This window comes from Polyodon spathula, chromosome 12 (genome assembly GCF_017654505.1).
Source record: "Polyodon spathula isolate WHYD16114869_AA chromosome 12, ASM1765450v1, whole genome shotgun sequence".
NCBI classification, from domain to species: domain Eukaryota; kingdom Metazoa; phylum Chordata; class Actinopteri; order Acipenseriformes; family Polyodontidae; genus Polyodon; species Polyodon spathula.
The window spans coordinates 23705274-23731112 of NC_054545.1; the positions used below are offsets into that span (position 1 = coordinate 23705274).

The 25839-nt window shown below is 39.4% G+C and overlaps 1 protein-coding gene across 1 annotated transcript; it reads left to right on the forward strand.

Annotated features, from left to right (window-relative positions):
* The first annotated feature begins 3193 nt into the window (after positions 1-3193).
* On the forward strand, positions 3194-16528 carry haus7 (HAUS augmin-like complex, subunit 7). The gene is made up of 10 exons (XM_041265124.1): positions 3194-3273; positions 4496-4611; positions 4703-4770; positions 4967-5028; positions 5116-5195; positions 10639-10812; positions 11229-11328; positions 15124-15348; positions 15512-15623; positions 15998-16528. The coding sequence occupies exons 1-10, from the start codon at positions 3217-3219 to the stop codon at positions 16147-16149; spliced, it is 1146 nt and encodes a 381-aa protein (XP_041121058.1). The 5' UTR covers positions 3194-3216; the 3' UTR covers positions 16150-16528.
* The last annotated feature ends 9311 nt before the right edge of the window (positions 16529-25839 follow it).

Sequence of the window (25839 nt, forward strand, 5' to 3'; positions counted from 1 at the left end):
CAACAAGACAAAATAATCTGTCTGATGCAAAGCTGCAGATGTAAAAAAAAAAAATGTACAAGACCCAATATTTTGTATATGATAAATATTTGCATACTATTTTCTTAATGGTGGGAAAATGTGATAAATTCAATTTTAAAAGATGTTAAAAAATAGTGTATAACATAACAGATTTGAATGGGCACATCCCTGCTTTCTTAGCAGAAGTTGTTTTTAAAATTTTCTACAATTGGTTTAAACCATGTTGTGTTTTTAAACTACCCGTGTAGGGATACATTTTAGAAAGACTACGTTCTCGACGTGCTCGTAAAGTTTACATGTTCTGGGTTGTAAAACATATATATATTATAAAGTTGGTAAAATGAATTCCCTGATAAACAGAAACTTTTTAGGTTAGGCATATTGGCTCAGGGCCGGGCGATACACTTTTTTGTTAATGTGTTAAACATTTTCTACAAAGTAAAAGTGCTTTTTCAAATACTTTTATGCTTGAAACATTGTACATGGATTTTATGATTGTGTTTGTGCTGTATGTGTACAAAATAAATTACTGTTACATATAGGTTGAGTTATATAAAGGTGGGGTCAAAAAAGCTGACCGGCTGAGGTATAACTAGAGTACCACTTTTTAACATGTACCTGAAAATAACACGACACTGGTTCACACATCTTTAGTTCAAATTGCATTTGGGAATATAGTGGCAATGACTACTAGAGTCCAGGCAAGCTAGAGAAAAGCTGGAGTTACACTGATTAATTAATATTCCCTTTGGAGGAGAACAAATAAACACATGACAACCAGTTTATTTTTTAAAGCTTTTTAAATGTTTCAAAACAAAGAACATAACATGTGGTCAAGTAAAATGTATGATCCACACTCAAATATTTCACATATACAGAAACACTGGCAACTCCATATGGATGAAACTAAGTTCAGTTGTTATATTTTTATTTTATTCTACATATTTTAAAAAAGGCAAAACACACGTTTCAGTGCATTCACCCCTTCATCGGGGTGCCAAAGTATAAGCAAGAATCACATATATATATATATATATATATATATATTTATATATATTATATATATATATACATATATATAATATACAGATACATATATACAACTGCATAACAAATACATAACAACTGCTATAAATGGACCCAGGTAGACAGATTTATACAAAAGCATACGAAATTGCATAAAAATCAATTTGTAATTCTTCATAGATCCTTATGGTCACAAAGTGGATAAATAATCTGTTTAGGAATCAGACAACTGTGACTTTAGCATAGAATTACAAAATCAATTTCAACTGTCACATAGACTGGTTCTTAAATGATCTTACAAAATTAGAAATCGTATAAAGATCTGTTTCTTCTGCTGTGCGTCTAATGCTTTCTATTACTCTCCACCTCCTAGTGGGCTCCAATAATGGCGCATGTAGCGATTACACTGAATCATGGGACTGCACGATTGAACAATAGGATCGATTGTCCTATTTTACTGATTCGTTGCTACGCTTCGCCACAACAGAAACGCCAGTGTGCCTTTTTACCGTATAATCACACAAATATGCGCATTAATTGTAGGGGAGACTACAGTATTATAAGAACATAAGAACATAAGAAAGTTTACAAACGAGAGGAGGCCATTCGGCCCATCTTGCTCGTTTGGTTGTTAGTAGCTTATTGATCCCAAAATCTCATCAAGCAGCTTCTTGAAGGATCCCAGGGTGTCAGCTTCAACAACATTACTGGGGAGTTGATTCCAGACCCTCACAATTCTCTGTGTAAAAAAGTGTCTCCTATTTTCTGTTCTGAATGCCCCTTTTTCTAAACTCCATTTGTGACCCCTGGTCCTTGTTTCTTTTTTCAGGCTGAAAAAGTCCCTTGGGTCGACACTGTCAATACCTTTTAGAATTTTGAATGCTTGAATTAGGTCGCCACGTAGTCTTCTTTGTTCAAGACTGAACAGATTCAATTCTTTTAGCCTGTCTGCATATGACATGCCTTTTAAGCCCGGAATAATTCTGGTCGCTCTTCTTTGCACTCTTTCTAGAGCAGCAATATCTTTTTTATAGCGAGGTGACCAGAACTGCACACAATATTCAAGATGAGGTCTTACAAGTGCATTGTACAGTTTTAACATTACTTCCCTTGATTTAAATTCAACACTTTTCACAATGTATCCGAGCATCTTGTTAGCCTTTTTTATAGCTTCCCCACATTGCCTAGATGAAGACATTTCTGAGTCAACAAAAACTCCTAGGTCTTTTTCATAGATTCCTTCTCCAATTTCAATATCTCCCATATGATATTTATAATGTACATTTTTATTTCCTGCGTGCAGTACCTTACACTTTTCTCTATTAAATGTCATTTGCCATGTGTCTGCCCAGTTCTGAATCTTGTCTAGATCATTTTGAATGACCTTTGCTGCTGCAACAGTGTTTGCCACTCCTCCTACTTTTGTGTCGTCTGCAAATTTAACAAGTTTGCTTACTATACCAGAATCTAAATCATTAATGTAGATTAGGAATAGCAGAGGACCTAATACTGATCCCTGTGGTACACCACTGGTTACCACACTCCATTCTGAGGTTTTTCCTCTAATCAATACTTTCTGTTTTCTACATGTTAACCACTCCCTAATCCATGTACATGTGTTTCCTTGAATCCCAACTGCGTTCAGTTTGAGAATTAATCTTTTGTGCGGGACTTTGTCAAAAGCTTTCTGGAAATCTAAATAAACCATGTCATATGCTTTGCAATTATCCATTATCGATGTTGCATCCTCAAAAAAATCAAGCAAGTTAGTTAGGCACGATCTCCCTTTCCTAAAACCATGTTGACTGTCTCCCAGTACCCCAAAAAAGTGGAAGAGAATTAAAATAATTAATATGATAACCGACACCTTGTGGTGCGCAAATTTGCAGCGGTATGTGTAATGTGGTCATATATGAAACGTTTCAAAATGAAAACCAAAGGATTAACAGAATTATATCAATAAAAAAGTTTGTATCCAAGTACATACTCCTATTTGCCCGGTTATACGGTACTCTGTTGTGGACAGGCGGGACTGCAGTTTGATCGATCACCCTGTGACCAATAAAAAAGGCAACTAGCTGGTCTTGTCCAATACTAGCCTGGGAAAGAGAGATATAGACCCGATAGCAGTGTGACGTTATTTCTCTTCAGTTTCAGTTAAGAAGGAAGATGGCGGGTAGTTTGAAAGAACGCGAACTTTCTGTCAAGATTTACAAAAAGTTACAGGTAAACAAGACAGACTGATTTAGCGGATATTTATTTCTTTAAAACGAGAGAAACAGAACAGCAGTCCGTTTCGAGATTATTGATAACGGTACACAACTGGACGCGGTACTGTCGGTATTATTTATGGCTGTGTGGTCTCAAATTTAGAAACACTGGCAAATATTGTAGTTTTTTTAAAAAAAAAAAAGGTTTTACCGCCCATCATCACTGACAAAAACACCACACATTAACCATCTGCAAGGATCGTTTGGTTATATTTGTATTTTTTGTACAGTCGGCGCAGCCTAATCGGGATTGCTGCTTAAATGGGAGACGGTTCTTCCCAATGTTATTTAAGTCGTTTAATTGGCATACAATATTTTCAAGCGAAGAACGCGTAGCATAGTGTAGAGTCCTCTGCGGTCATATTTTTTACGACCCGCTTCAGACCCCAACCCGCTACAGCACTGTCTTACTCTAGATCCGACCCGCACACGTTTGCCTGCGCCGGCTGACTCACACACAGGTTGAGTTTAATATGTTATACAACGTGGTAGGTTTTTCTAGTGATCTGGGTATATTTTAACATTGTAACATATTAACTGTCTACTTTACTGTAAAATATCTGTCTATTCCTGTCGTACCACCAGTTGAAAGGGAGCTAACTTGTGCTTTCGCCGAGATGTACCAGTGTTGTGGTTGTTGCGGGCACCTGAACCGATCCAGGACTGTGTAGCACAGTGCGACAGGATAAATCTGCACTCACCGAGGGGATCTCGCTCATCCTACCCCTGAAAGATGTAGTCAAAAAAAAAAAAAAATTATATAAAATATATATTTGTTTTTTTTTTACTTCCCGATAAAGCGGCGCAACTGTACAGATGTAACGTTATTTTTCTGGTACATGTGAAAAACAGACTAGATCGAGATTTATATTCCAAATAATAAATGTAATGAGGATAACATTAGGGAAACCAATGTTTTTATTGTTACACATCAGGGCTTAGATTTAAAGGGGAATGAGTAGACACAGCTGCCGTTAAAAAGGGTGTTTAGTATAAGGGCCCCCCCCCCAAAAAAAAAAAAAAAAAAAAAAAAAAAAACATTTTATTAACGGTCCTGGCACTAGTAAGAAAACCCAAATCTGTACTGTGCTTGAATGGTAGACAAGTGGAAATTGAGCTTTTATTAAGATGACACAAGAAAGGAAATATATATACTCATTCTTGCCTTCTCTCGTTAGGCTCTGGGTTGCCCTTCAGTTGAAGGGCTGTTTCTCAGGGAGGCTGACGACATGAAGGAGCTGCTGTGCACCCCCTCAATACACAGACTTGACATTCTGCAGTGGATCTGCACAAGGTAAGGTAAAACGCACACTGAGAAGCACAAAAATCAAGCGTGCTATGAAGCCATATTTTAAACTTGCTTGCTTCCCTTCTCTATCTTATAGTATCTGCCCCCCCATGACGAAGCACTTCTCTGGGTTGAAGGGACCCCAACCAGACACTCAGATAAAAGGTGAAATAATAAAATAACCCAGCTTCTGAAGGGACTGCCAATACAGCAGAAGATCTTGAAATGAAAGCTTCTAGTTTTCTAGTGCAGAGCAGGAAATATTGCACTGTAAACGCAAAGAATACAGATTCTTGATTGCCTAGTTAAATAGTTGTTTTAATCTATTTGCTGCTTTCTCTTCCCCCATCCCATTTGACAGAGCTAGTGCAGTTTTGCCATGAGATGCTTTTGTGTCGCCAGGATGATTTCGACCTCATCAAGGTGAGCCACAAAGGGGGCCCAACAAACCTGACTGTTCTTGTGTGTTGGCTTGATACTGATGTGACTGGTCTTATTTACTGGTTTCAGGGAATTTCCAGTCCTCAGCGGCAGCTCGCCTTACTGGAACAGCTGGTGGATGTGATACCGAGAGATGAGAGGGAGGCAGGGTAAGAGAGACGAGGTAGTATGTCAGTCTTCAATATATATAATATATATATATATATATAATATATATATATATATATATATATATATATATCATATATCTATATATATTAATGGTAGTATCTTGTATTAACTATAGATAATCATAGAAATATAACACTTTCAAGAAGTCCATTTAATAGGAGATTTGGTGGGGTGCCATTGGGTTTGAATGTGATTGTGGTAAGAATTATATTTGTTTTCTTAAAGCGTGGCTGAGTGGTACGGTTTATGAATGCAATAGAAAATGAAAAGCATGAACATGTAAAACGCTGTTTTTTTATTTCTATTTCATTTCATTATAGTACAAGATAGTAATTCAATAAGGGGCCTTCCAGAAGAATTAACTAACCACCAAAAATTAAATTTGTCACAGTTCATGATATTTTACTTTTGGTTGAGAAAGAATCTTCTAATGTTAGCGCACATTTCCTTTCCAACGCACATTTGTTGCAAATTGTTTGTACTTTGTATTAAACCCCTTTCGCAGTGGCGCTCCTACCCGGATCCCAACCCGGGTTTTGCCTACCCGGGTCACAGTCCCGCATAGTGTGAATCCAGGTACCCGTGTCGGCATCGACTAACCTCAGTATGCGGGTCAACACACTGACCCAGGTCGAGCAAGATAAAATGCATGAACGGTGTTCATAAACGGATGAAGTAACAAGCAACCACGTCTGCATGAAGGTCTCACTTCCACAAGGAACGTTTCTGTTTATTCTGTTTAGCCATATTTCTGTTGATTTAAAACACCATGAGCCAGATTGCAGCAGGGATGAAGAAACATTTCCTCTAATCAACATTTGGGCATGCACACTGTATTCTTGCTTCTGTCACCCAGGTCGACCCTGCTTCTTCAGAAAGCAGTGTGAAATTGCATAGCCGACCTGCATGACATCGGGTCATGACCCGTGTAGAGCATGTAGGTGTGAAAGGGGCTCTAGAAGAATACAATTCTGTTTGTCAGAAAAAAGTATTTTTCAATATAAATAGTAAATATATGTATGTGTTAGGGGACTTGTAATAAAATAGAATGTATTTTGAGCTGCAATAGTAGGTGTAATGCTATGAAAAATATGTAAAGCTAAGAGCTACCTGCTTTGTGCACACTGACAGTGATCATTATAGGAGGAGGGGGGGGGGGGGTTGTTTTACACACAGACAAATAATGCTGTCTTTACCGCTTTGGAAATCCATAAGCTGAATTAGGTTCAGATTATGATCCTATTGAGAGTAAAGTAAAAGCTGAAAAAGTCTGTCAGCATACCAGTACAGTGCCTATAGAAAGTCTACACCCTCTTGAACTTTTCACATTTTGTTGTGCCAGTGCCTCAAAGTTTCATGGATTTAGGAGGTTTTTTTTTTTTTTTTTTTTTTTCACTTATCTACACACCATACTCCACAGTGTTAAGGGGAGAAAATTTTTTTTTTCTCAATAAAAACATTTATTAAAAATATAATATTGAAAGATCATAACTGGATTAGTCTCCACCCCCTTACTTGGTGGAAGCACCTTTGGCAGCAATTACAGCTGTGAGTCTGTTGGAATAAGTCTCTACCAACTTTGTACACCTAGATTTGCCAATATTTGACCATTCTTTACAAAACTGTTCAAGCTCTGTCAAGTTCCATGCCACAAATTTTCAGTTGGATTTAGGTCATGTCTCTGACTGGGCTACTCAAGGACATTTACCTTTTTGTTCCTTTGCCACTCCAGTGTAGCTTTGGGTCATTATGACAAAAGGTGAACTTCCGTCACAGTTTCAGCTTTCTTGCAGAGAGCAGCAGGTTTTCTTCAAGGACTTCTCTGTACTTTGCTCCATTCATTTTCCGTTCCATTCTGACAAGTGCCCCAGTCCCTGCCGATGAGAAACATTCCCATAACATGATGCTGCCACCCCTGCTGTGTTGGGTTTGCACCAAACATAACGCTTTGCATTTAGGCCAAAAAGTCCCATTTTGGTTTTGTCAGACCACAAAACTTTTTGCCACGTGGCTACAGAATCTCCTTAGTGTTTTTTTGCATACTTCAAACGGGATTCAAGCTGGGTTTCTTGAGTAATTCTTTTTCTTTCCTCCCTACCAAACAGGCCAGATTTGTGGAGTGCTTGGGATATTGTTATCACATGCTTTGACCAGTCTTGGCCATAAAAGTCTGTAGCTCTTGCAAAGTTGCCATTGGCCTGTTTGTAGCCCCTGATCAGTCTCCTCAGTGCTCGGTCATCCAGTTTGACAGGACGGTCTGATTTAGGCAGGGTACTGGTGGAGCCATAGCTGCACTTGCTGCATGTAATCGATAATGAGCTACTGTAGCCTTACCCCCCAAAAATGTACACCACCTGTGGCGCTTATTTTGAACAACTTTTTAGTTCTGTAGTAAAAATGTAAATTTGATATTAGACATCTTTGCCAAAGCTTCTACCTAGAACACATTTTTAAAGAATGTATGCATTTTTGTATGCATTTATATTTATGCACTTTTCATTGCTGTAGCACTTACAAGTTCCAAGAGCAAACATCTGTGTTGATGTTTATATAATCAGCATACATTGTTGGTTTACTTTTGAATCTATTGTTAGCAGGGCTCTCAAAATGTTGGTAATGGTACTTCGGGCAGTCCATTGACATTTTTTTGGACAACCAAATGTCGACAAGTTGCCCATAATTGACCTATGGACAGTGATTTGTACAAAGTACACTACTCAATATAGGTACAGTATCTCAGGGTATCTCATGCCAAGGAAATGCATGTACATGGATTAGGGAGTGATTAACATGTAGAAAACAGAAAGTGCTGATTAGTGGAGAAACCTCAAAATGGAGTTAGATAACCAGTGGAGTACCACAGTATTAGGTCCTCTGCTATTCCTAATCTACATTAATGATTCAGATTGTGGTATAGTAAGCAAACTTGTTAAATTTGCAGGCGACACAAAAATAGGAGGAGTGGCAAACACTGTTGCAGCAGCAAAGGTCATTCAAAATGATCTAGACAAGATTTAGAACTGGGCAGATACATGGCAAATGACATTTAATAGAGAAGTGTGTAAAATAATGCATGCAGGCAATACAAATGTGCATTATAAATATCATGGGAGATCCTGAAATTGAAGGAATCTATGAAAAAGGCCTGGGAGTTTTTGTTGACTCAGAATTGTCTTTATCTAGACAATGTGGGGAAGTTATAAAAAAAAAAAAAAGGCCAACAAGATGTTCGGATATACAGTGAAAAATGTTGAATTTAAATCAAGAGAAGTAATGTTAAAACTGTACAATGCATTAGTAAAACGTCATCTTGAAAATTGTATTGAGTTCTGGTCACCTCGCTACAAAAAGAATATTGCTGCTCTAGAAATAATTATTGTTCCGGGTTTAAAAGGCATGTCATATGCAGACAGGCTAAAAGAATTGAATCTGTTCAGTCTTGAACAAAGAAGACTACGTGGCGACCTGATTTCAAGCATTCAAAATTCTAAAAGGTACTGACAGTGTCGACCCAAGGGACTTTTTCGACCTGAAAAAAGAAACAAGGACCAGGGGTCACAAGTGGAGATTAGACAAAGGGGCATTCAGAACAGAAAATAGGAGGCACTTTTTTAAACAGAATTGTGAGGTTCTGGAACCAACTCCCCAGTAATGTTGTTGAAGCTGACACCCTGGGATCCTTCAAGAAGCTGCTTGAGATTCTGGGATCAATAAGTTACTAACAACCAAACTACTAAGATAGGACGGTTGGCCTCCTCTCGTTTGTAAACTTTCTTATGTTCTTATATACTTTTTCAACATCAAAATTCCATACTTTTTCCAGATTTCCATTTGTTTTTACCAGGCTGTCGGCCGCAGAGCATTATAACTTTTTGATCCAGAGCAGAAGTTGCTCCTGGTTTTCTAAAAGTATTTGTCAGAATCTGGAGGTGAATATCTAGCAAGAGACAATGCAGGTATGCAAAGGAGAAATAAGATACAATCTAAGAAATGTACAATTTTTGAGAACTACGTTGCACTATTTACAAAAAGAATATACAAAGTTGTATACTGCAATATAATTATACTACAGTATAATGGTACCAATAGTATACTAAAACCAAACAATTATGGCACAAGTATACTTGCAGTATGTTACTTTTTTTTGTAAAGGATGATATTGGAATCTGATCCAAACTTCTTTACACACGCTGTTAAATGTTGAACTCTGGGTGGTGGAAAATAACAAAAATGAAATAACAAATGTGCACACATTATATATTAGTGTGTAAGTGTTATCTATTAAGCACATAAGTCAAATACTTAATACAGTACACCCTTGCTATAACAACCCTATTTGGTCCAGAGCCTTTTGTTTGCAATAGTAAAAGGACAACCCAAAACGAACAATATAAGCTGCTGGCGTAAGTTAAGGAAGTCATCTTGGATAAAGGCGTTAGCTAAACTAAACTATAAAAAAAAATAAAAAGCGCATCAGTAAAGTTTCAGTTGCAAATTGAAATCTTGGTTCCAATACCAGCAGCAGTTGTTTATTTATTTATTTATTTATTTACTTATTTATTTTTATCACTATTTAGTCGTATAATTTAGGCCATATATCAAGGATGTAAGTATATATGTACACTTGGCTGACGGTTTGGACGTGAGACTGTTGATTCACTCGGTACAATAAGTTACAAGCACGCACCATACATTTAAAATAGAATTGCCGGTACATTTTATTAATTACTTTAAAGAAATGAAAAAAAAAAACGATGTTAACATGCTACGTGCTAAATCTGAGTTGGTGATAATAACTGCGGTATTTCGATTTATTTATTTATTTTCCCCTGGGTTGGGAAATAACGTTAACGATTTAATAAAGGTAACAACAACATAACAATGTTAATCATGGTGAGCAGAGTACAGTAGATTGTAATTCCAGTCTGTAACTTGGTTTGAAAAGTAATAGCCTTCAATATAAAAGTATATACTTTGGCTGTCGTAGTGTCAGTTTTACGCTTTGTTTCAGTGAGCAGAGACGGTTACGTGACATACCAGCGCGCTGACTAGATGTGATGCTTGAGTTGTCAGGGGTGTTACACGGGGCAATCCTCGCGGGATTTGGTCGCACGCAATGTGTACGTCACCACGGAAATCACTCAAGCATTATTGATGAAACACATTGATCTCTCTAAACATGTTTTACCAGGATGATCTGTGAGTGGAATCTCGATTGGGAAACCGCTATTTGATTAAAACACAGAACGGTATCTTGTTATCTTGGGGGGGGGTGGTAGAGAAGTCCTGCACTTTATCCACGTAATCAATTATTCAATATATTAATAGAATATTTGATCACAAAAATAATTTGTCACAGCCCCAGCTGAACCCTGTGCTGTGTTGTGTGATGTATGGCATATATTGTGTTGTGTGTTTCAGGGAGCCTCTCATTGAGCAGGTGTGCAGGAATGAAGCGCTTCTAAAGGAGCTCTTCTCCAGCCCTCATCTCCAAACGATGCTTCAGCCCACATGCCACCCCTGGCCAGTGGAGATCAGAGAGCTGTTGAGCAGGAGAGGGGCTGCAGGGCATGGCAGCAACACTGCATCCAAGAAGTAAGAGAGAGGGAATGGGAAATGAGAGAGGAAGGGGAGGGGGTTGGAAGATCAGAGCTGCTGAGCAAGAGGGAGGCTGCAGGGCAGAGCTGCAACACTGCATCCTGCAGAAGTAAGAGAGGGAAAGGGGAATGTGTTATTATAACTATGCTAACACATTTAGCTGGAACAATTGTCTGGTCTATACTAATTTGACCAGTTTGAGCATTTTTACTGAACTGAACGTGGGTCACCCTGAATTACATATTCATAGTTATATTGGGAGTGCTGTATAAATGTTTAAACAAATCTGTTGTAATCAGTAACCTGTAGTAGCTAGTGCGTCTCTGAATCCTGATGGAGTCTCTTGAAACTTAGTCAGTCGTCCTTGTCATTGTTTACTTTTAAATAATTGTTATATATTTGTTTCTTTTCAGAAGCCGCAACCTCCCCAGCAAACAGAGGGAAGATTCCCTGAAGGAGGTGACTGAGAGCCTGCAGAAAACCAACACTGCGCTAGAGGAAATCCACAAAGAGGTGAGACCACTGGGGTACAGAGGGGGAGAGAGGAGAGCAGAGAAGAGGCTGGATGCCTTTTTTTTTTTTTTTTAATATACATGTTTTACAACAATGTAGCAACTTGGCAGACGTGAAGTGATTTCCTGCACATCGTATGTGATCTAAATACGTTTGAAGCATTTGTGGAAGGGTAGCTGGACGGTCAGTAATGGAATTGGTAAACGCTAGCGACAGGCGCAGTTAAGACACTCTTATTGACAAAATAAAGCAATAGTCACACAAGCTGAGGTTATCCTGATGAAAACTAGGTCTAGAGCACAAGCCCAGACTGAACTGAGATGATGTCTCACAGCTTACAATTTCGAGAAGTATATTTTTCCAGATGATTTATGACTCATTATGTGTTAATAAAAATATCATCCCATCCCTGCTATATAAATTACTGGGCAGGCCAGACAAGTATTTGAAAGGTTACAAGTAGCGGTGGCCGCAAATAGCTTTATTCGTTGAGGACAGGAGCTGGACATGTTAACTTACAGGATAACTTAATCAACATCACTGATGCCACAAGAGTACCATTTGCTGTGCAGTTAGTTGACAATGATGCCTGAAGCATCGTCAACCTTTTGAACCTCCTTAAAGTAACCAATATACAGTAAAATATCAATAGCCTACTACAGGTAGCCAATAAACAAACAACAAAAGGTATAACATTCTTATGGTTTTGTAACCTGCTAATTTCTTATAAAAGAAAACATTCACACAAAACAATAAGCCATTTGTGTAGGCTACATAAAATTATAGAACACACTCTATGGTAAGTTTATAAACAAATTGCACCACTTTTAGCTGGTGTGCAAGGAATCTACAAATAAAATAGACCTGCATGCATAGCTAATAATTGCTATGTTAATAACCTTAAAATTAAACTCTGCAAGGGAAAAATAACTACATTGAAGTGCTATTTAAAATAAAACTTAACAAATGATTTTACATTGTGATTAACCAGTGCTTGAATTTCTTTGTGTGGTGCAGAACGCACTTTTCTTTTACAAAAACACTTTCTTCAGGGGACCCTTTTGGTACACCTGGAAATTGCGTCACAGGTTAACACAGTTTTTAAAATTAAACAACCTTTTAAGTACAAAATGTAACCGTTACTGTATGGGTATTTAGCCCTAAAGACCCAGAAACCTGAATCATTTATATCAAAGCTACTCGACGAGCCTGGGACATACATTTACTGCACTCGCTGTACATTTTTCCTTTCTAGCCTGACCTGAAAAATTACAAGATGGTTTGTGTATTTTAAGTAATTGTTGTTACTATATTTTGTTGAGAGAATTCTTTTTTTTTCATTCTGTTTTTGTTTTCACGGAGTCTAGGCGCAGGCCTGTCAGCAATGTGGTGCTACAGCACACGTGTAGCAACAACAGTAGCGCTGCGCGGGACCAAGATCCTTGCTTTGGTTGTGTTGCATGTTATCTCTTCCACAGTATCTTGATGCTGTTTTGGTGACAGCTTTTGCATCACCATTACAAGGGCAGAACATTGCTACCCATGGTAACTGCGAACCGGTGGAGCCATACTGTATTGTACTGAGGTCACAACCTGCTCTGTTCCCGACCTGGTACTGAACCGGGCCCGAGGTTAAAGCACCAGTGTACCGTACCGACTCTGTGCTAAAGTCACCAAACCGTTACCCACCTGACGGTCACAGGTCCTCACCACAACAGCTGAATGAGCTGCGTCTGGTTAATAAGAACATGCTTTGTAGGCAGGAACCTGGCAGAGCCGATAGCTGCACACAGGCATCTTTGGCATTCCCAGGCACACGTGCCCGACGGGGATAAAGCACCGCTGTTGGATGCCCCTATTACATGAGGACATACCTTTGGTCCTGCGGTGGACGAGATACTGCAGCGCTCTCACAGTGCGCGGGATTCCACGAAGGAGCTGGTGCGTCTGCTTCTAAACAAGCAGCCACCCCCATTGTGCAAACTGGCACACCATGCTTCAGCAACCTTACAGCAGACTGTGCCTGCTGCCAGAGGTGGTATTCAGAACTGGCCCATGGCTGCTCATCTGGGTCCTTACTACCGTTCAGACAAGCTACTCACTGCAGTCCAAGCTCGGACCCCCTCCCTTTCGAGGCGTGACTGTAACATTTGCCACAGACACACAGGAGGCTGCGGTGGTGTCTCAGGAGGAAGCAGCTCTGCTGCAAAAACAGGCTGTTCGCATGATAGACCCCCTCCAGTTGGAGGAAGGGTTTTACTGCTACTGCCCAAGCGGGATGGTGGCGTCAGACCAATCCTCGACCTCAGACAGGTAAACCTATATCTGAGTCTAAGGAGGTTCAAAAGGTTGACGACGCAACAGTTGTTGCAGTCAGTCAGGCCAGGTGACTGGTTCACCGCGACGGACCTTTTAAAGATGCCTTCTCGAAGTGCTTGGAAGCTTTCCTGGCCTTGTTGAGACTCAAAGTCATCAGGGGTACTCAATTATCGCTCATTTGTGCCCAGACTCCAGCACACAGAACTTGTCACCAGCCACATTCAGCGATTGGGCCTTATGGTGAGTCATGCAAAAATCCAGCTGGTTCAACAGCAGGATTTTTTAAGCCTGCGTTGAACCGCGACCACCTATTGACAGTGTCTTGTCACTGTCTAAAGGCACTCTCTTTGTGGAAACAGCCGACCCATCTACACATCGGCGTAGAGCTGGGTAGTGGCACCAGAAGAGAGGTCGTCGGCACAGACGCGTCCAGCCTGGGCTGGGTCACTGTGTGGAATGGCAGAGGGGCACAAGGTGTCTGGAACCCCTATGGCAGGGTCTCCATATCGATGTTTTGGAGTTGCAGGCAGTTTACCTGACCTTGCAGGATTTTCGAGGGAGACATGTGCTTATCCGTACAGACAACACAATAGTGGTGGCTTACATCAACCACCAGGGCTCCTCTCACTGTGGGCAGTACATCTGCCCGTGGTGGCGGGCCACCTCCTTTCCAGTCTGACGGCGAGATGGCTCCATATACTTTTCCCAGTGCAGACCCTGGTTTACTACGTTGACAGGGCGAAAGATTGGAGGTAGTCCAAACATTTTTATGTCTGCTATGGGGCGAAGTACAATCAAGCCCTGTCTAAGCAGAGACTATCCAAACAGATAGCACACACAGTCAGGATTGCCTATGAGCTGGCCAACTTGCCCCGTCCAGAGAAGCTCACTGCCCATTCCACCAGGGCATGGCAACTTTGTGGGCTTTATTCCAGGATATTTGAAAGGGAATGTTGTTATAACCCTGGTTCCCCGAAATAACCTTCAAGGTTGTTGTGTCCATGATTGCAGCAGGCTTGAAGGAATAATGACATTCCGGTCTGTGAGCGCAGTAAATTTATGTCCTGGGGGCGGACCAGGACTGAGTCACAGGCTCGTTGAGCAGCTTTGATTAAATGATTCAGGTTTCCTGGTCTTTTTATGAGGTAAATACCCATGCTGTAATGGTTATGATAATAACCTGATGTTATATCATTATTTTAATGTTCAAACTAAAGGAAACTAAACAATACATCTGTGAAAAGTGAAAACGTGCACAAAACAAAGTACATTTCATACTTATCAACATTTACTTTAATATTTAGTAATTATTCATATTCCACTTAAACATCAGTGTTGTACACATGAAGTCTCATATACATTAATACTGGAGGTTTTTTTTATCATAAAATCTATTGGAATGTTATCTGAGTTGTTGCAACCATTAAAGTTTAAATGAAACCGTGTGTGACCGCCAGTGTATTCCTCTCATTTCAGTGTGTGTTCCTGCACTCGGACCCCCAGAGCAGCGGCAGCAGCAGTACCCCCCTCTCTTCCCCTGCTCTCCGTCTGGCCATTGTCGACCTCTCCCAGCTCATGACTGCCTTTAGCCAGCTCTATGACAGTGACTTTAGAGAGTACTGTAAAAGAGCTGCTCCTCAACTGAATGAGAGTGCACAGGCCTTCAGTACTGCACACAGCCTGCTTGCTGCCTGCACCAAGGTACTGAGGGGAAGAGAGACTGAAGGGTACACACAGAGAGAGAGAGACTGAAGGAGAGTGCACAGGCCTTCAATACTGGACACAGCCTGCATCAAGGAGTTACAAATACTGGCTATTGGTTTTATAGTTGTGACAAGCTCTGTGTCTGTGTTTGTGTCTCTAGGAGCTCCAGGCCCTGAATCAGCTCTCTCTCACCTCCCTGGCACTGACGAGCACAGTAGAAGGACAGCAGCAGTGCAAACAGTTCTGGAGTAGAGGACACATGCACTCTCTGCGTGAGTTGCTCGCATGCACCTTTTTTTCTCCCTCTTCCTTGGGTCCTTCAGACAGGGTAGTGATCCCCAATACCGTACTTAATCCTGGTACAATGGGTTTCAGTGATCCACACCCCAGTCACCAATCATAATTTTGTAAATCTGTATTTCATCTGAGCTACATTTTCATTATAAGAGAGACGAATTATTGAGTGGCAAGATCTGTGTTAACTTCAGACTACTGAACTCAAGTGCTTTCATCTACCTTTGGAAGTTTGATTAAATTATTCTAGGATGAAGACAATGAAAAATACTTTTAGTATTTCTAAAGACTAACATTACAGAAACACATGCGTGCAATGAAGTATGCAGTCATATCTCCCTTTCTCTTTCAGCTGCTAAAATTGATGAGCTGAAGAGGAGATACAAGGATTTCCTGTGCATATATCAGCGAAGCAGAGAGCATGTGAGAGAGGAGAGTGCCGGGGAGAAGATGCTACAGGAGGGAGTAATGGGAAGAGGAGAGTGTGCAGGGGGGAGTCCATGACAGGATTCCAAGTGCGGGAGAGGAGAGAGAGTCTAGGGGGGTGCTTGAGGATTCCAAGTGTGGAAGAGGAGAGGATGCAGTTTGTCACCTCGGTCACAGGTTGATGTTCAGGTACATCATCAAAGAGAAATCACGCTTACATTTTGAAAAACTTGATAACCCACAATTTAAATCTCCTTTAGATAACATATCATTGCTTCTTTTAAAAACAAACAAATTATTGTAAAATAAAATAAAATGAGGTACATCTGAAATCATGTGTTATCGAGTTTTTCCAGGACAAAACAAAAACCCAGATATTTAAATACTGAGGAGTCTGTTTAACTTTGTATTTATTTCACTCTTCAATCTGAAAGGACAGGGCTCTGTATAGGATTGGGGGGGGTGTCTACAAGTGAAGTATTTACTATGGAAATCAGTGTTGTGTAGACCCAACGTGCATTTAAAGCACATTTGCTTTATTTTAAGGTATTGTTTCCTTTTTTAATTCTCTTGCCAAAATTCAGTTTCCAGCATTGTGAGATGTAATACATATTAAAAGATGATTTTGTTAAGATTAATCTTACAAAAAGATTTAATTACCTTAAAATGAGAACGATTGGGTAAACGTAGAACTTGTCCACACGGAGAAAATAACAATGTGGGTGCAGTCAGGTTCTTTTCTGCAAATACACATGGTTATTTCTGTAAAGGTGAAACGACTTCCATAGTAAATATTTAATTTTTGGTTATCAAATTTTGGCAAAATGTCCACCTATAGCCCTTATTTGATTGTTGGTTAAATGTTTGACAGAAGTTCGTTCAGTCTTTTGAACTGCAGTGGCCTAAGTTGAGTACAATGTAAGCTGAATTAAAGATGCTGCTGTACCTGTATGTTGGAAATGTTTGTTACGTACCTTATTGTTTTGAGATGTATAAATGCTTAACTTTTAAATTGTATGTATATCAGTTAACTTCTGTGATTAAAGCGTTCATTTCTTTGGAGGTGCATTTTTTAGCGCTCTTTAATCGTGCGTTTGTCTTTATATCTTCACGTTATTTTAGTTTTTTTTTTTTTTAAACTTATTTTGTTTTAATCACCTGGGGTTTTATCAGCATCTAGTTTGTGAGCTGTTCCAATTTGTTTCCTGATTTGGAAGTGTGCGGAAAAGTTTTGTCAAAATGGCCCCTCCCATTCCTATGGTTTGTAGAAATGCCCCAAAAATTGGGAGGGGGGTATTTTTTTTTTATTTTTATCGTGGAATACTAAAATGTTTTTGCACATACAAAAATAAAAGTAACCTTTGAGGGGTCAAAGGTTGAATGACAGCGGGTGTTCAGGGACATCAGAGACGGGAGAATCGCCACCAATTGGAAGCTCGGTTTGCCGCTCCAGCAGGACCCAGTTGTTGCATTGTTGTCAGGAGACAAGATGTTGCAACAATCAAGGGATCGAGAGCAGGAAACCGTGCATGCTTGAGATTGGTGGCTGGTGCACCTGGACACGGGGATACGAAGGTGGCTGCTGAGGGGAACAAGCTACTGAGAGAAAAACACTTTGCTGGATGACTGTATCCCAGGAACCACTGTAATGTATACACGTTATTTCTTTTTTTAACCCCTTGTAAATGTTGTTTATTTTCATTGAACACGGGAGCAGAACGGAGGAGCTTTGAGAAAGGGCCTAAGTAATCAAAAGGGGAAAAAATGCCCACGCCATAATAAGTCAATGAGATGGACATTTGCACAAATCTGGAGCGGATAAGACGTTCTTTAATAAATGTTTAAATAAAGACCTTTAACTTGCTAATGTGTGATGTGAGCTAAGATAATTGGACACATTTGAAGTTCTGTGTACTACAGTACATTGGCATATCTGACTGTAACGATGGAATATGACAAAAATAAATCCTGTATTTTAATTCAGGCTTGTCTTTTCTTTATTCTCGTCTCATGTAACCAGGGGGATTATGGCAACTTACTACTGCAAAGCACTAGGGGATATCGGAGGATACTGTGTAACCAGCCTGGAACACGATTCGCTTCCAGATTACAGTTAAACCAGTTTATCTAACCAAGTTATGCCGACAACCAAGTTCGAGACTACCTCCTGAGTAGGTATCAAACTCGGTTGCTGAACTCGGTTATGAACCGTGTTTAGTTTGGATGCAAATCAATTTAAGCACTTTTAAACAGGCTTTGAACCCTTAACTCTGTTCCAAAACGCTAATGTGGCCAGGGCCTAAAGACTACTTAAAATAAATGCAATGATTACTGTACCTGAACTGACAGTTTTTGTATGGTAATATTTATTGACTTGTATATTATTATTAATAATTGTTACTGTATTAGTTTTACTAATTACAGTACAGTATTCAGTACATTAATTACATTTTTTTGTTTTTATAATTCATTTAGCTGACCATCTTTATCCAAGGCAACATATAATTACTGTATTAGTGTTGCATACTGTATAGTAATGTACAGTAATAGTTACATTGTTTTATATTGTTTCTTCTGTAATAACGCTTTATTCTACATACATTGTATATGTACACTAAACAATTAGTACTGTACTAGTTTTTGATTTTTGCACTGATTTGGCGGGTATGTGCATGTATCTGGTTATTACATAACCTCAGTTATAACATACAGTTTTAACAGTCAGTCCTTTGTATCAGTTTCATTGTATGCATATATAGATAGATAGATATACAGCTCTGGAAAAAATTGAGACCACTGCAAATTTTTCTTAAATTGGCATCTCTACATGTATGGCAGCCATTCCATTCCAGTGTCTGTTGAATTCCAACACAGGCACACCTCATTCTACTGAATGAGGTACTGATTAGGGGATCGCCTGAATCAAATCTTATTTAACGAGGAAAAGTATAAAAACCACTCCTGTGGTCATCACTATCCTCTTGCAATAGGACCAGCTGGATGGCAAAACAGTGCTAGTAGTACCTCAAAAGTAATTGGAATCAAAAAATAACTATTACGAATTTGGGAGAAATGTTGTCAGTAGTTTATATAATAAAACAAAAATGTTCATTTTACCCAAACACATACCTATAAATAGTAAAACTGATAATTTTGCAGTATTGAAATAGGTAAAATGAAGACAGAACAATATGCATTGGACAGATGACGTTTAGATTTAACAAAAACAATGTTATTTTGATTTATGCAACGTTGCATGTATAGATAGTATCCTTCGGGCACCCTCTGCTGCAGCAAACCACAACTCGACTACTATTTGAACAATGTTGCATTACAATAGTCTATTATAGCTATTAAAACACCTTTTCTAAGGAGTTGCAGTATATATATATATATATATATATATATATATATATATATATATATATATATATATATATATAGAATGCATCATGGAATTGTTAAAGTAAAAACATTTTACATTTTTGGAGGTGTTCTGCATATGCAAACTATTTTACTCCATGTATTTTATTAAAAAAAATACTGTAAATCATTGAACAATTGATACAAGTTCCAGGAAACATGTTAAAATATCAAATTCAACAGAAAATAAATATAAATCATATTCATGAAAGTAAAAATGTGTGCATGATATAAGGCACAGCATGAGCTGCAGTATCTATTGTTTGCAAAAGTTATTTATATCGCCACGTTTTCTTTTATATGGGCAGCATGGTGGCGTAGTGGTTAGCACTGCTGCCTCACAGCACCAGGGTCCTGAGTTCAGTTCCAGCCTAGGGTTCTGTCTGTGTGGAGTTTGCATGTTCTTGCTGTGTTAATGTGGGTTTTCTCCAGGTACTCCAGTTTCCTCCCACAGTCCAAAGACATGCTGGTTAGGTTGATTGGTCACTCTAAATTGCCCTCAGTGTGCATATGTGGTGCCCTCCAATGGACTAGCATCCCATCCAGGCTGTAGTTCTGCCTTGCATCCTGTGACAGGTTAGGCTCTGGCTCACCACAACCCTGTAAAGGATTAAGTGGTGATTGATAATGGATGAATGAACATTTTACCTGTGTTTGGAAAAACTGCAGTTAAACCTGCTGGTGGACTACAATAGACTGCAACATAAACCACTGCTGGCACGTTGAAATTGAAAAACCCTTTTTGAAGACTTGTTTTCAGATTTAAATCTCAATTAAACTGGTTTAAATAGAACATTCCAATTCACCTATCAATTGGACTAACTTTGGTACAATGCAGTTAACCCATGTTTTTTCTCATCATCTCTCCTGTCTCCATTCTCCACGCCTCTGGAATAAAATTACCAGGTCAGGTACTCGCTGAGCATTTTTTGTCAGAGCTGCCGATAGACCCCGCCTTGGGGTGACGTCCTCGGTCCCGCCTACCGACGGATTAAACCGTCAGCCCGCGGAGGCCATTTCCTTTTTTGCCTCTCACCTACAGTAAGGTAAGCTCCTGTGTTACTGAACTGAGTAGTTTTGAAAGAGCTCCTCTGGGTCAACTGCAGTTCCTTTGTGCTGAGAGCTGGCTTGCTGCTTTTGTGGAATCAATGGCTCTATCTGAGTCTGTTTCTGCTTTTTTCTTTTACAGCCTGCTTCGCTTGCGTCACAGGCTATTCGAGTGGCGAGTGTGCAGTATTTGATTAAAGTTTGTGTGTGTTGTTTGTTTTTTCAGTGTACACTCTCAGGGAGATCACCTTTCCTCCCCTGGGGCTCGGCTTTGCCATATACCCGTCGTTGACTGACTCTGCCAGCTGCTGCTTGCGCACTTGGGCGAAATAAAAATAGGTATTATTTGTGTGTTGTTGTGTGTCAACCCTGTCGCACAACCTCGCTTTCCCTGTGTTTGTACTGTGAAATTTGCTGAGTTGCAGTATGAAAAAAAGCCAACAGCCAGTCAGCCGTGTACTTCCTCCAACAGGGCTGTTTCTACCTGCCCTGCTGTTGAGAATACCTCACCGGCTGCCTTGGCCCACCCACCGCGGTGTGTCAGGTCTCAAAACAAAGTGTGCTCTCCACTTTTTCTTCTTGTTCAGCCTGTGTCGCCCCCCCCCCCCCCCCCGGTGTGTGCTGCATGCTGACCAGGTGTGTGTCTACACATGGCTAGGGTAGGCACCATTGCATTAGCTGCTCCCCAGTACCTCCGTGCACGCTCAGCCCTTGGTAATTCAGTGTGTATGATACTCTGTATGCACGGTGTCTAGTTCCTTGGTGGGCATAGCACCCTCGGTGTTCGGTGCACACGGTGCCTCGATGCCCTCTGCATGTAGACGGCAGGGCTGCCAGATTTGGCTTGTTTGTAGAACATGTAGCGTAAACATCTAAATATTGTCTTTGGCGGTTTGGCTATTTTTAGCGTGTGTTTTTTTTCCCTATTCCTTTTGATTATGAGGTTGTCATCAGTGCAGGACTTCAATCACCACAGCCCTGCATACTCTACCACACCCTCCCTCTGGGGCATGACTTTATTCTAAAACTAAGTATCTAATAAAATGACAGATCACACAAATGCCCACACTTGCATTCAGCAAATCCGGCTGAAGAAAATGGTGAACCCACCTACTTCCTCAGGACTGGTTAATATGGGGATTTTTACAGATGATTGACACTCGTATGCATTTGACTGGGGATCTTATTTAATTGTAAAATAATTATTCCTCTGTAATAATATATATATTATATATATATATATATATATATATATATATATATATAATTTAAATTGTAAACAAATTAAGAACTATATCAGTACAAATATAATTAGAACTTATTTTATTTATTGTTTTATAGACTATATGTCAACAATTTAATTTTACTCTGAATAAAATAAAAATCATGGATCGTATTTGATCTCATCACAACTACTGCACTAACTAGTAACTATGATGTGACAGGTGTTATAGAAACTTGGTTGTCAGAGTGATGGAGACGAATATGTTATTTGTGGGTATACACTGTATAGGAAAGACAAGCACAACAGAAGAGGTGGAGGGGTAGCGCTATACATAAGAAACAGTCTTAAAGCCCAGGTGTTAAATCTGGCTAAAGAAAACAACGGCGAATCAACATGGGACAGAATAACGGACAAAAATTCAAAGGGCATAATAATAGGAGCATGCTATAGACCGCCAGATTCAGACAGCGAGCAAAATAATCTGTTGTACAATGACATTAGAAATGCGTGTAGCAAAGGAGAAGTCATACTAATGGTGGATTTCAGCTTCCCCATATACAATGGGAAAACCCGGTGGGGAGCATGACGGACGAAATTGAAATGGTGGCAATGACAAATGACTGCTTCTTAACTCAATTTGTTAAGGCACCGACTAGAGGGGAGGGATGCCTTAATTTAGTCTTTTCAAATAACGAAGACAGAATAACTCAAACAGGTCAGAGTACCACTTGCAAACTCAGACCACAACATGGTCTCAATTGAAGTGCTTTTTAAAACCCAAAAAGTAATGACTAAAGCTAAGGTTTACAATTTTAGAAACGCAAACTACAAAGGTATGAAACAGAGACTAACAGAAATAGATTGGAGTAAAATAGAGAAAACATCCACAGAAAAAGGATTGTTTTTTAAAAATGTCATAGTAGAGGCACAAAACAATTACATCCTGGAAGTAGACAAATCTAAATCTAAAACTAAATTGCCAAAATGGTTTAAAAGATCAATTAAAAAATATTCAGTGAAAAAAGGCTCTTTACAGAGTGTTTAAAAGGGACCAAAAACAACGTACACAGAAAGAGTACTTGGAACTGCAAACGCAAGTCAAAAAGGAAGTTAGAAAGGCCAAGAGAGAGATAAAAATGAACATTGCTAAGGGTACTAAAACCAATTCCAAAATGTTTTTCCAATACTAAAAGGTAAGAGAACATTTTGAGGATGCAACATCGACAATGGATAATTGCAAAGCATATGACATGGTTTATTTAGATTTCCAGAAAGCTTTTGACAAAGTCCTGCATAAAAGATTAATTCTCAAACTGAATGCAGAGCGTATTCAAGGAAATGCATGTACACGGATTAAGGACTGGTTAACATGATGCTGCCACCACCATGCCTCACTGTGGGGATGGTGTTCTCGGGGTGATGAGAGGTGTTGGGTTTGTGCCAGACATAGCGTTTTCCTTGATGGCCAAAAAGCTCAATTTTAGTCTCATCTGACCAGAGTACCTTTTTCCATATGTTTGGGGAGTCTCCCACATGCCTTTTGGCGAACACCAAACGTTTGCTTATTTTTTTCTTTAAGCAATGGCATTTTTCTGGCCACTCTACCATAAAGCCCAGCTCTGTGGAGTGTACTGCTTAAAGTGGTCCTATGGAAAGATACTCCAATCTCCACTGTGGAGCTTTGCAGCTCCTTTGGGGTTATCTTTGGTCTCTTTGTTGCCTCTCTGATAAATGCCCTCCTTGCCTGGTCCGTGAGTTTTGGTGGGTAGCCCTCTCTTGCCAGGTTTGTCGTGGTGCCATATTCTTTCCATTTTTTAATAATGGCTTTAATGATGCTCCGTGGGATGTTCAAAGTTTTGGATATTTTTATAACCCAACCCTGATCTGTACTTCTCCACAACTTTATCCCTGACCTGTTTGGAGAGCTCCTTGGTCTTCATGGTGCCGCTTGCTTGGTGGTGCCTCTTACTTAGTGGTGTAGTGACTCTGGGGCCTTTCAGAACAGGTGTATAGCTACTGAGATCATGTGACACTTAGATTGCACACAGGTGGACTTTATTTAACTAATTATGTGACTTCTGAAGGTAATTGGTTGCACCAGATCTTATTTAGAGGCTTAATAGCAAAGGGGGTGAATACATATGGACGCACCACTTTTCCGTTATTTATTTTTTAGAATTTTTTTAAACAATTATTTTTTTCATTTCACTTCACCAATTTGGACTATTTTGTGTATGTCCATTACATGTAATCCAAATCCAAATAAAAATCCATTTTAATTCCAGGTTGTAAGGCAACAAAATAGGAAAAATGCCAAGGGGTCAATACTTTCGCAAGCCACTATGTTGGGTTTATATCTTCATCTAGACAACGTGGGGAAGCTATAAAAAAGGCCAACAAGATGCTCGGATATATTCTGAAAAGTGTTGAATTTAAATCAAGGGAAGTAATGTTAAAACTGTACAATACATTAGTAAGACCTCATCTAGAATATTGTGTTCAGTTCTGGTCACCTCTCTACAAAAAGGATATTGCTGCTGTAGAAAGTGCAAAGAAGAGCGACCAGAATTATTCGGGGTGTAAAAGGCATATCATATGCAGACAGGCTAAAATAATTGAATCTATTCAGTCTTGAACAAATAAGAGTACGTGGTGACCTGATTCAAGCTTTCAAAATTCTAAAAGGTATTGACAATGTTGACACTAGGGATTTTTTTGACCTTAAAAAAGAAACAAGGACCAGGAGTCACAAATGGAGATTAGACAAAGGGGCATTCAGATCAGAAAATAGGAGGCACTTTTTTACACAGAGAATTGTGAGGGTCTGGAACCAACTCCCCAGTAATGTTGTTGAAGCTGACAACATGGGATCCTTTAAGAAGCTGCTTGATGAAATTCTGGGATCAATAAGCTACTAACAACCAAATGAACATGGTGTGCTGAATGGCCTGTCCTTTGTAAACTTTGTTATGTTCTTATAAGAAACAACAGTGCTTGTACTAAACATATAAAAAAAAAAAAAAGCAAAGCCTATATATATATATATATATATATATATATATATATATATATATATATATATATATATATATATATATATTTATAACATACTTACCTGTGTTATTTTTTTTATTTTAAATAAATACGTATAACATACATGCATGTATGCTTTTATATATATTATATATAGTATATATATATATATATATATATATTATAATATATAAATGTTGTAAAATTTAAATTACAGGTTGTCCAACAACCAGACCATTAAAACACAACTTGGCTACTTTTTGGCTGGTTACTTCTAAAATTTTTAAACCGCCCACAGCGTGACCTCAGTCAGCGGTGACTCCAACACACTGACGTGCATCAGGTCCGATCTGCGCGGGGAAACAGGTTGTCAACGTTGCTGTTCGGACAACACTTTGTGAGACAGAACTCAAGGGGAAGTTAAAACAACAATTTTCGTTTGCTGGAAAAGGGGCTTGCCATTTCCCTGGAAAAACTCAGGGAAAGCTTCAATGTCGTTTCACAATTTGAAGACAACCCACCAACCAATACTTTTGGGATATGCCTGCCTTAGGTAGGTATTCACGCAGTGCTTATAAAGGTACCACAAAATGTTCCTGTCAGGACAACTGAGGAAGTCAGCACCTCCGGTCACTTTTTTAAAGTATCAGTATAGGACTTGAAGGTTAGTGTTTCAGTGTAGGGAAAAAATTATTTATTGCTTTAGTAACAATAAAATGATAGCCAATCATAGTGCAGTGTTCTGACAGGAGAATTTCATGTTACCTTTGTAAGGACAGCAGGTATTCGCTTGAGCATTTTATGTCAGAGCTGCTGATAGGCCCTTCTGTGGAGTGACGTCCTTGGTCCCGTCTGCTAAGGCAAACGCAGTCTTTCTGCAGCACGCTCTTCCTTTTTTTTTTTTTTTTTTTTTTGGCTCTCACCGATGGTAAGGTGAGTTTCCGTGACACTAACCAGAGTGTTTTTTTAAGAGTTCTGAGTCAACTGCAATTCCCTTGCAGTCGTGCTGAGGGCCCGCTTGCCACTCTCATGGAATCAGC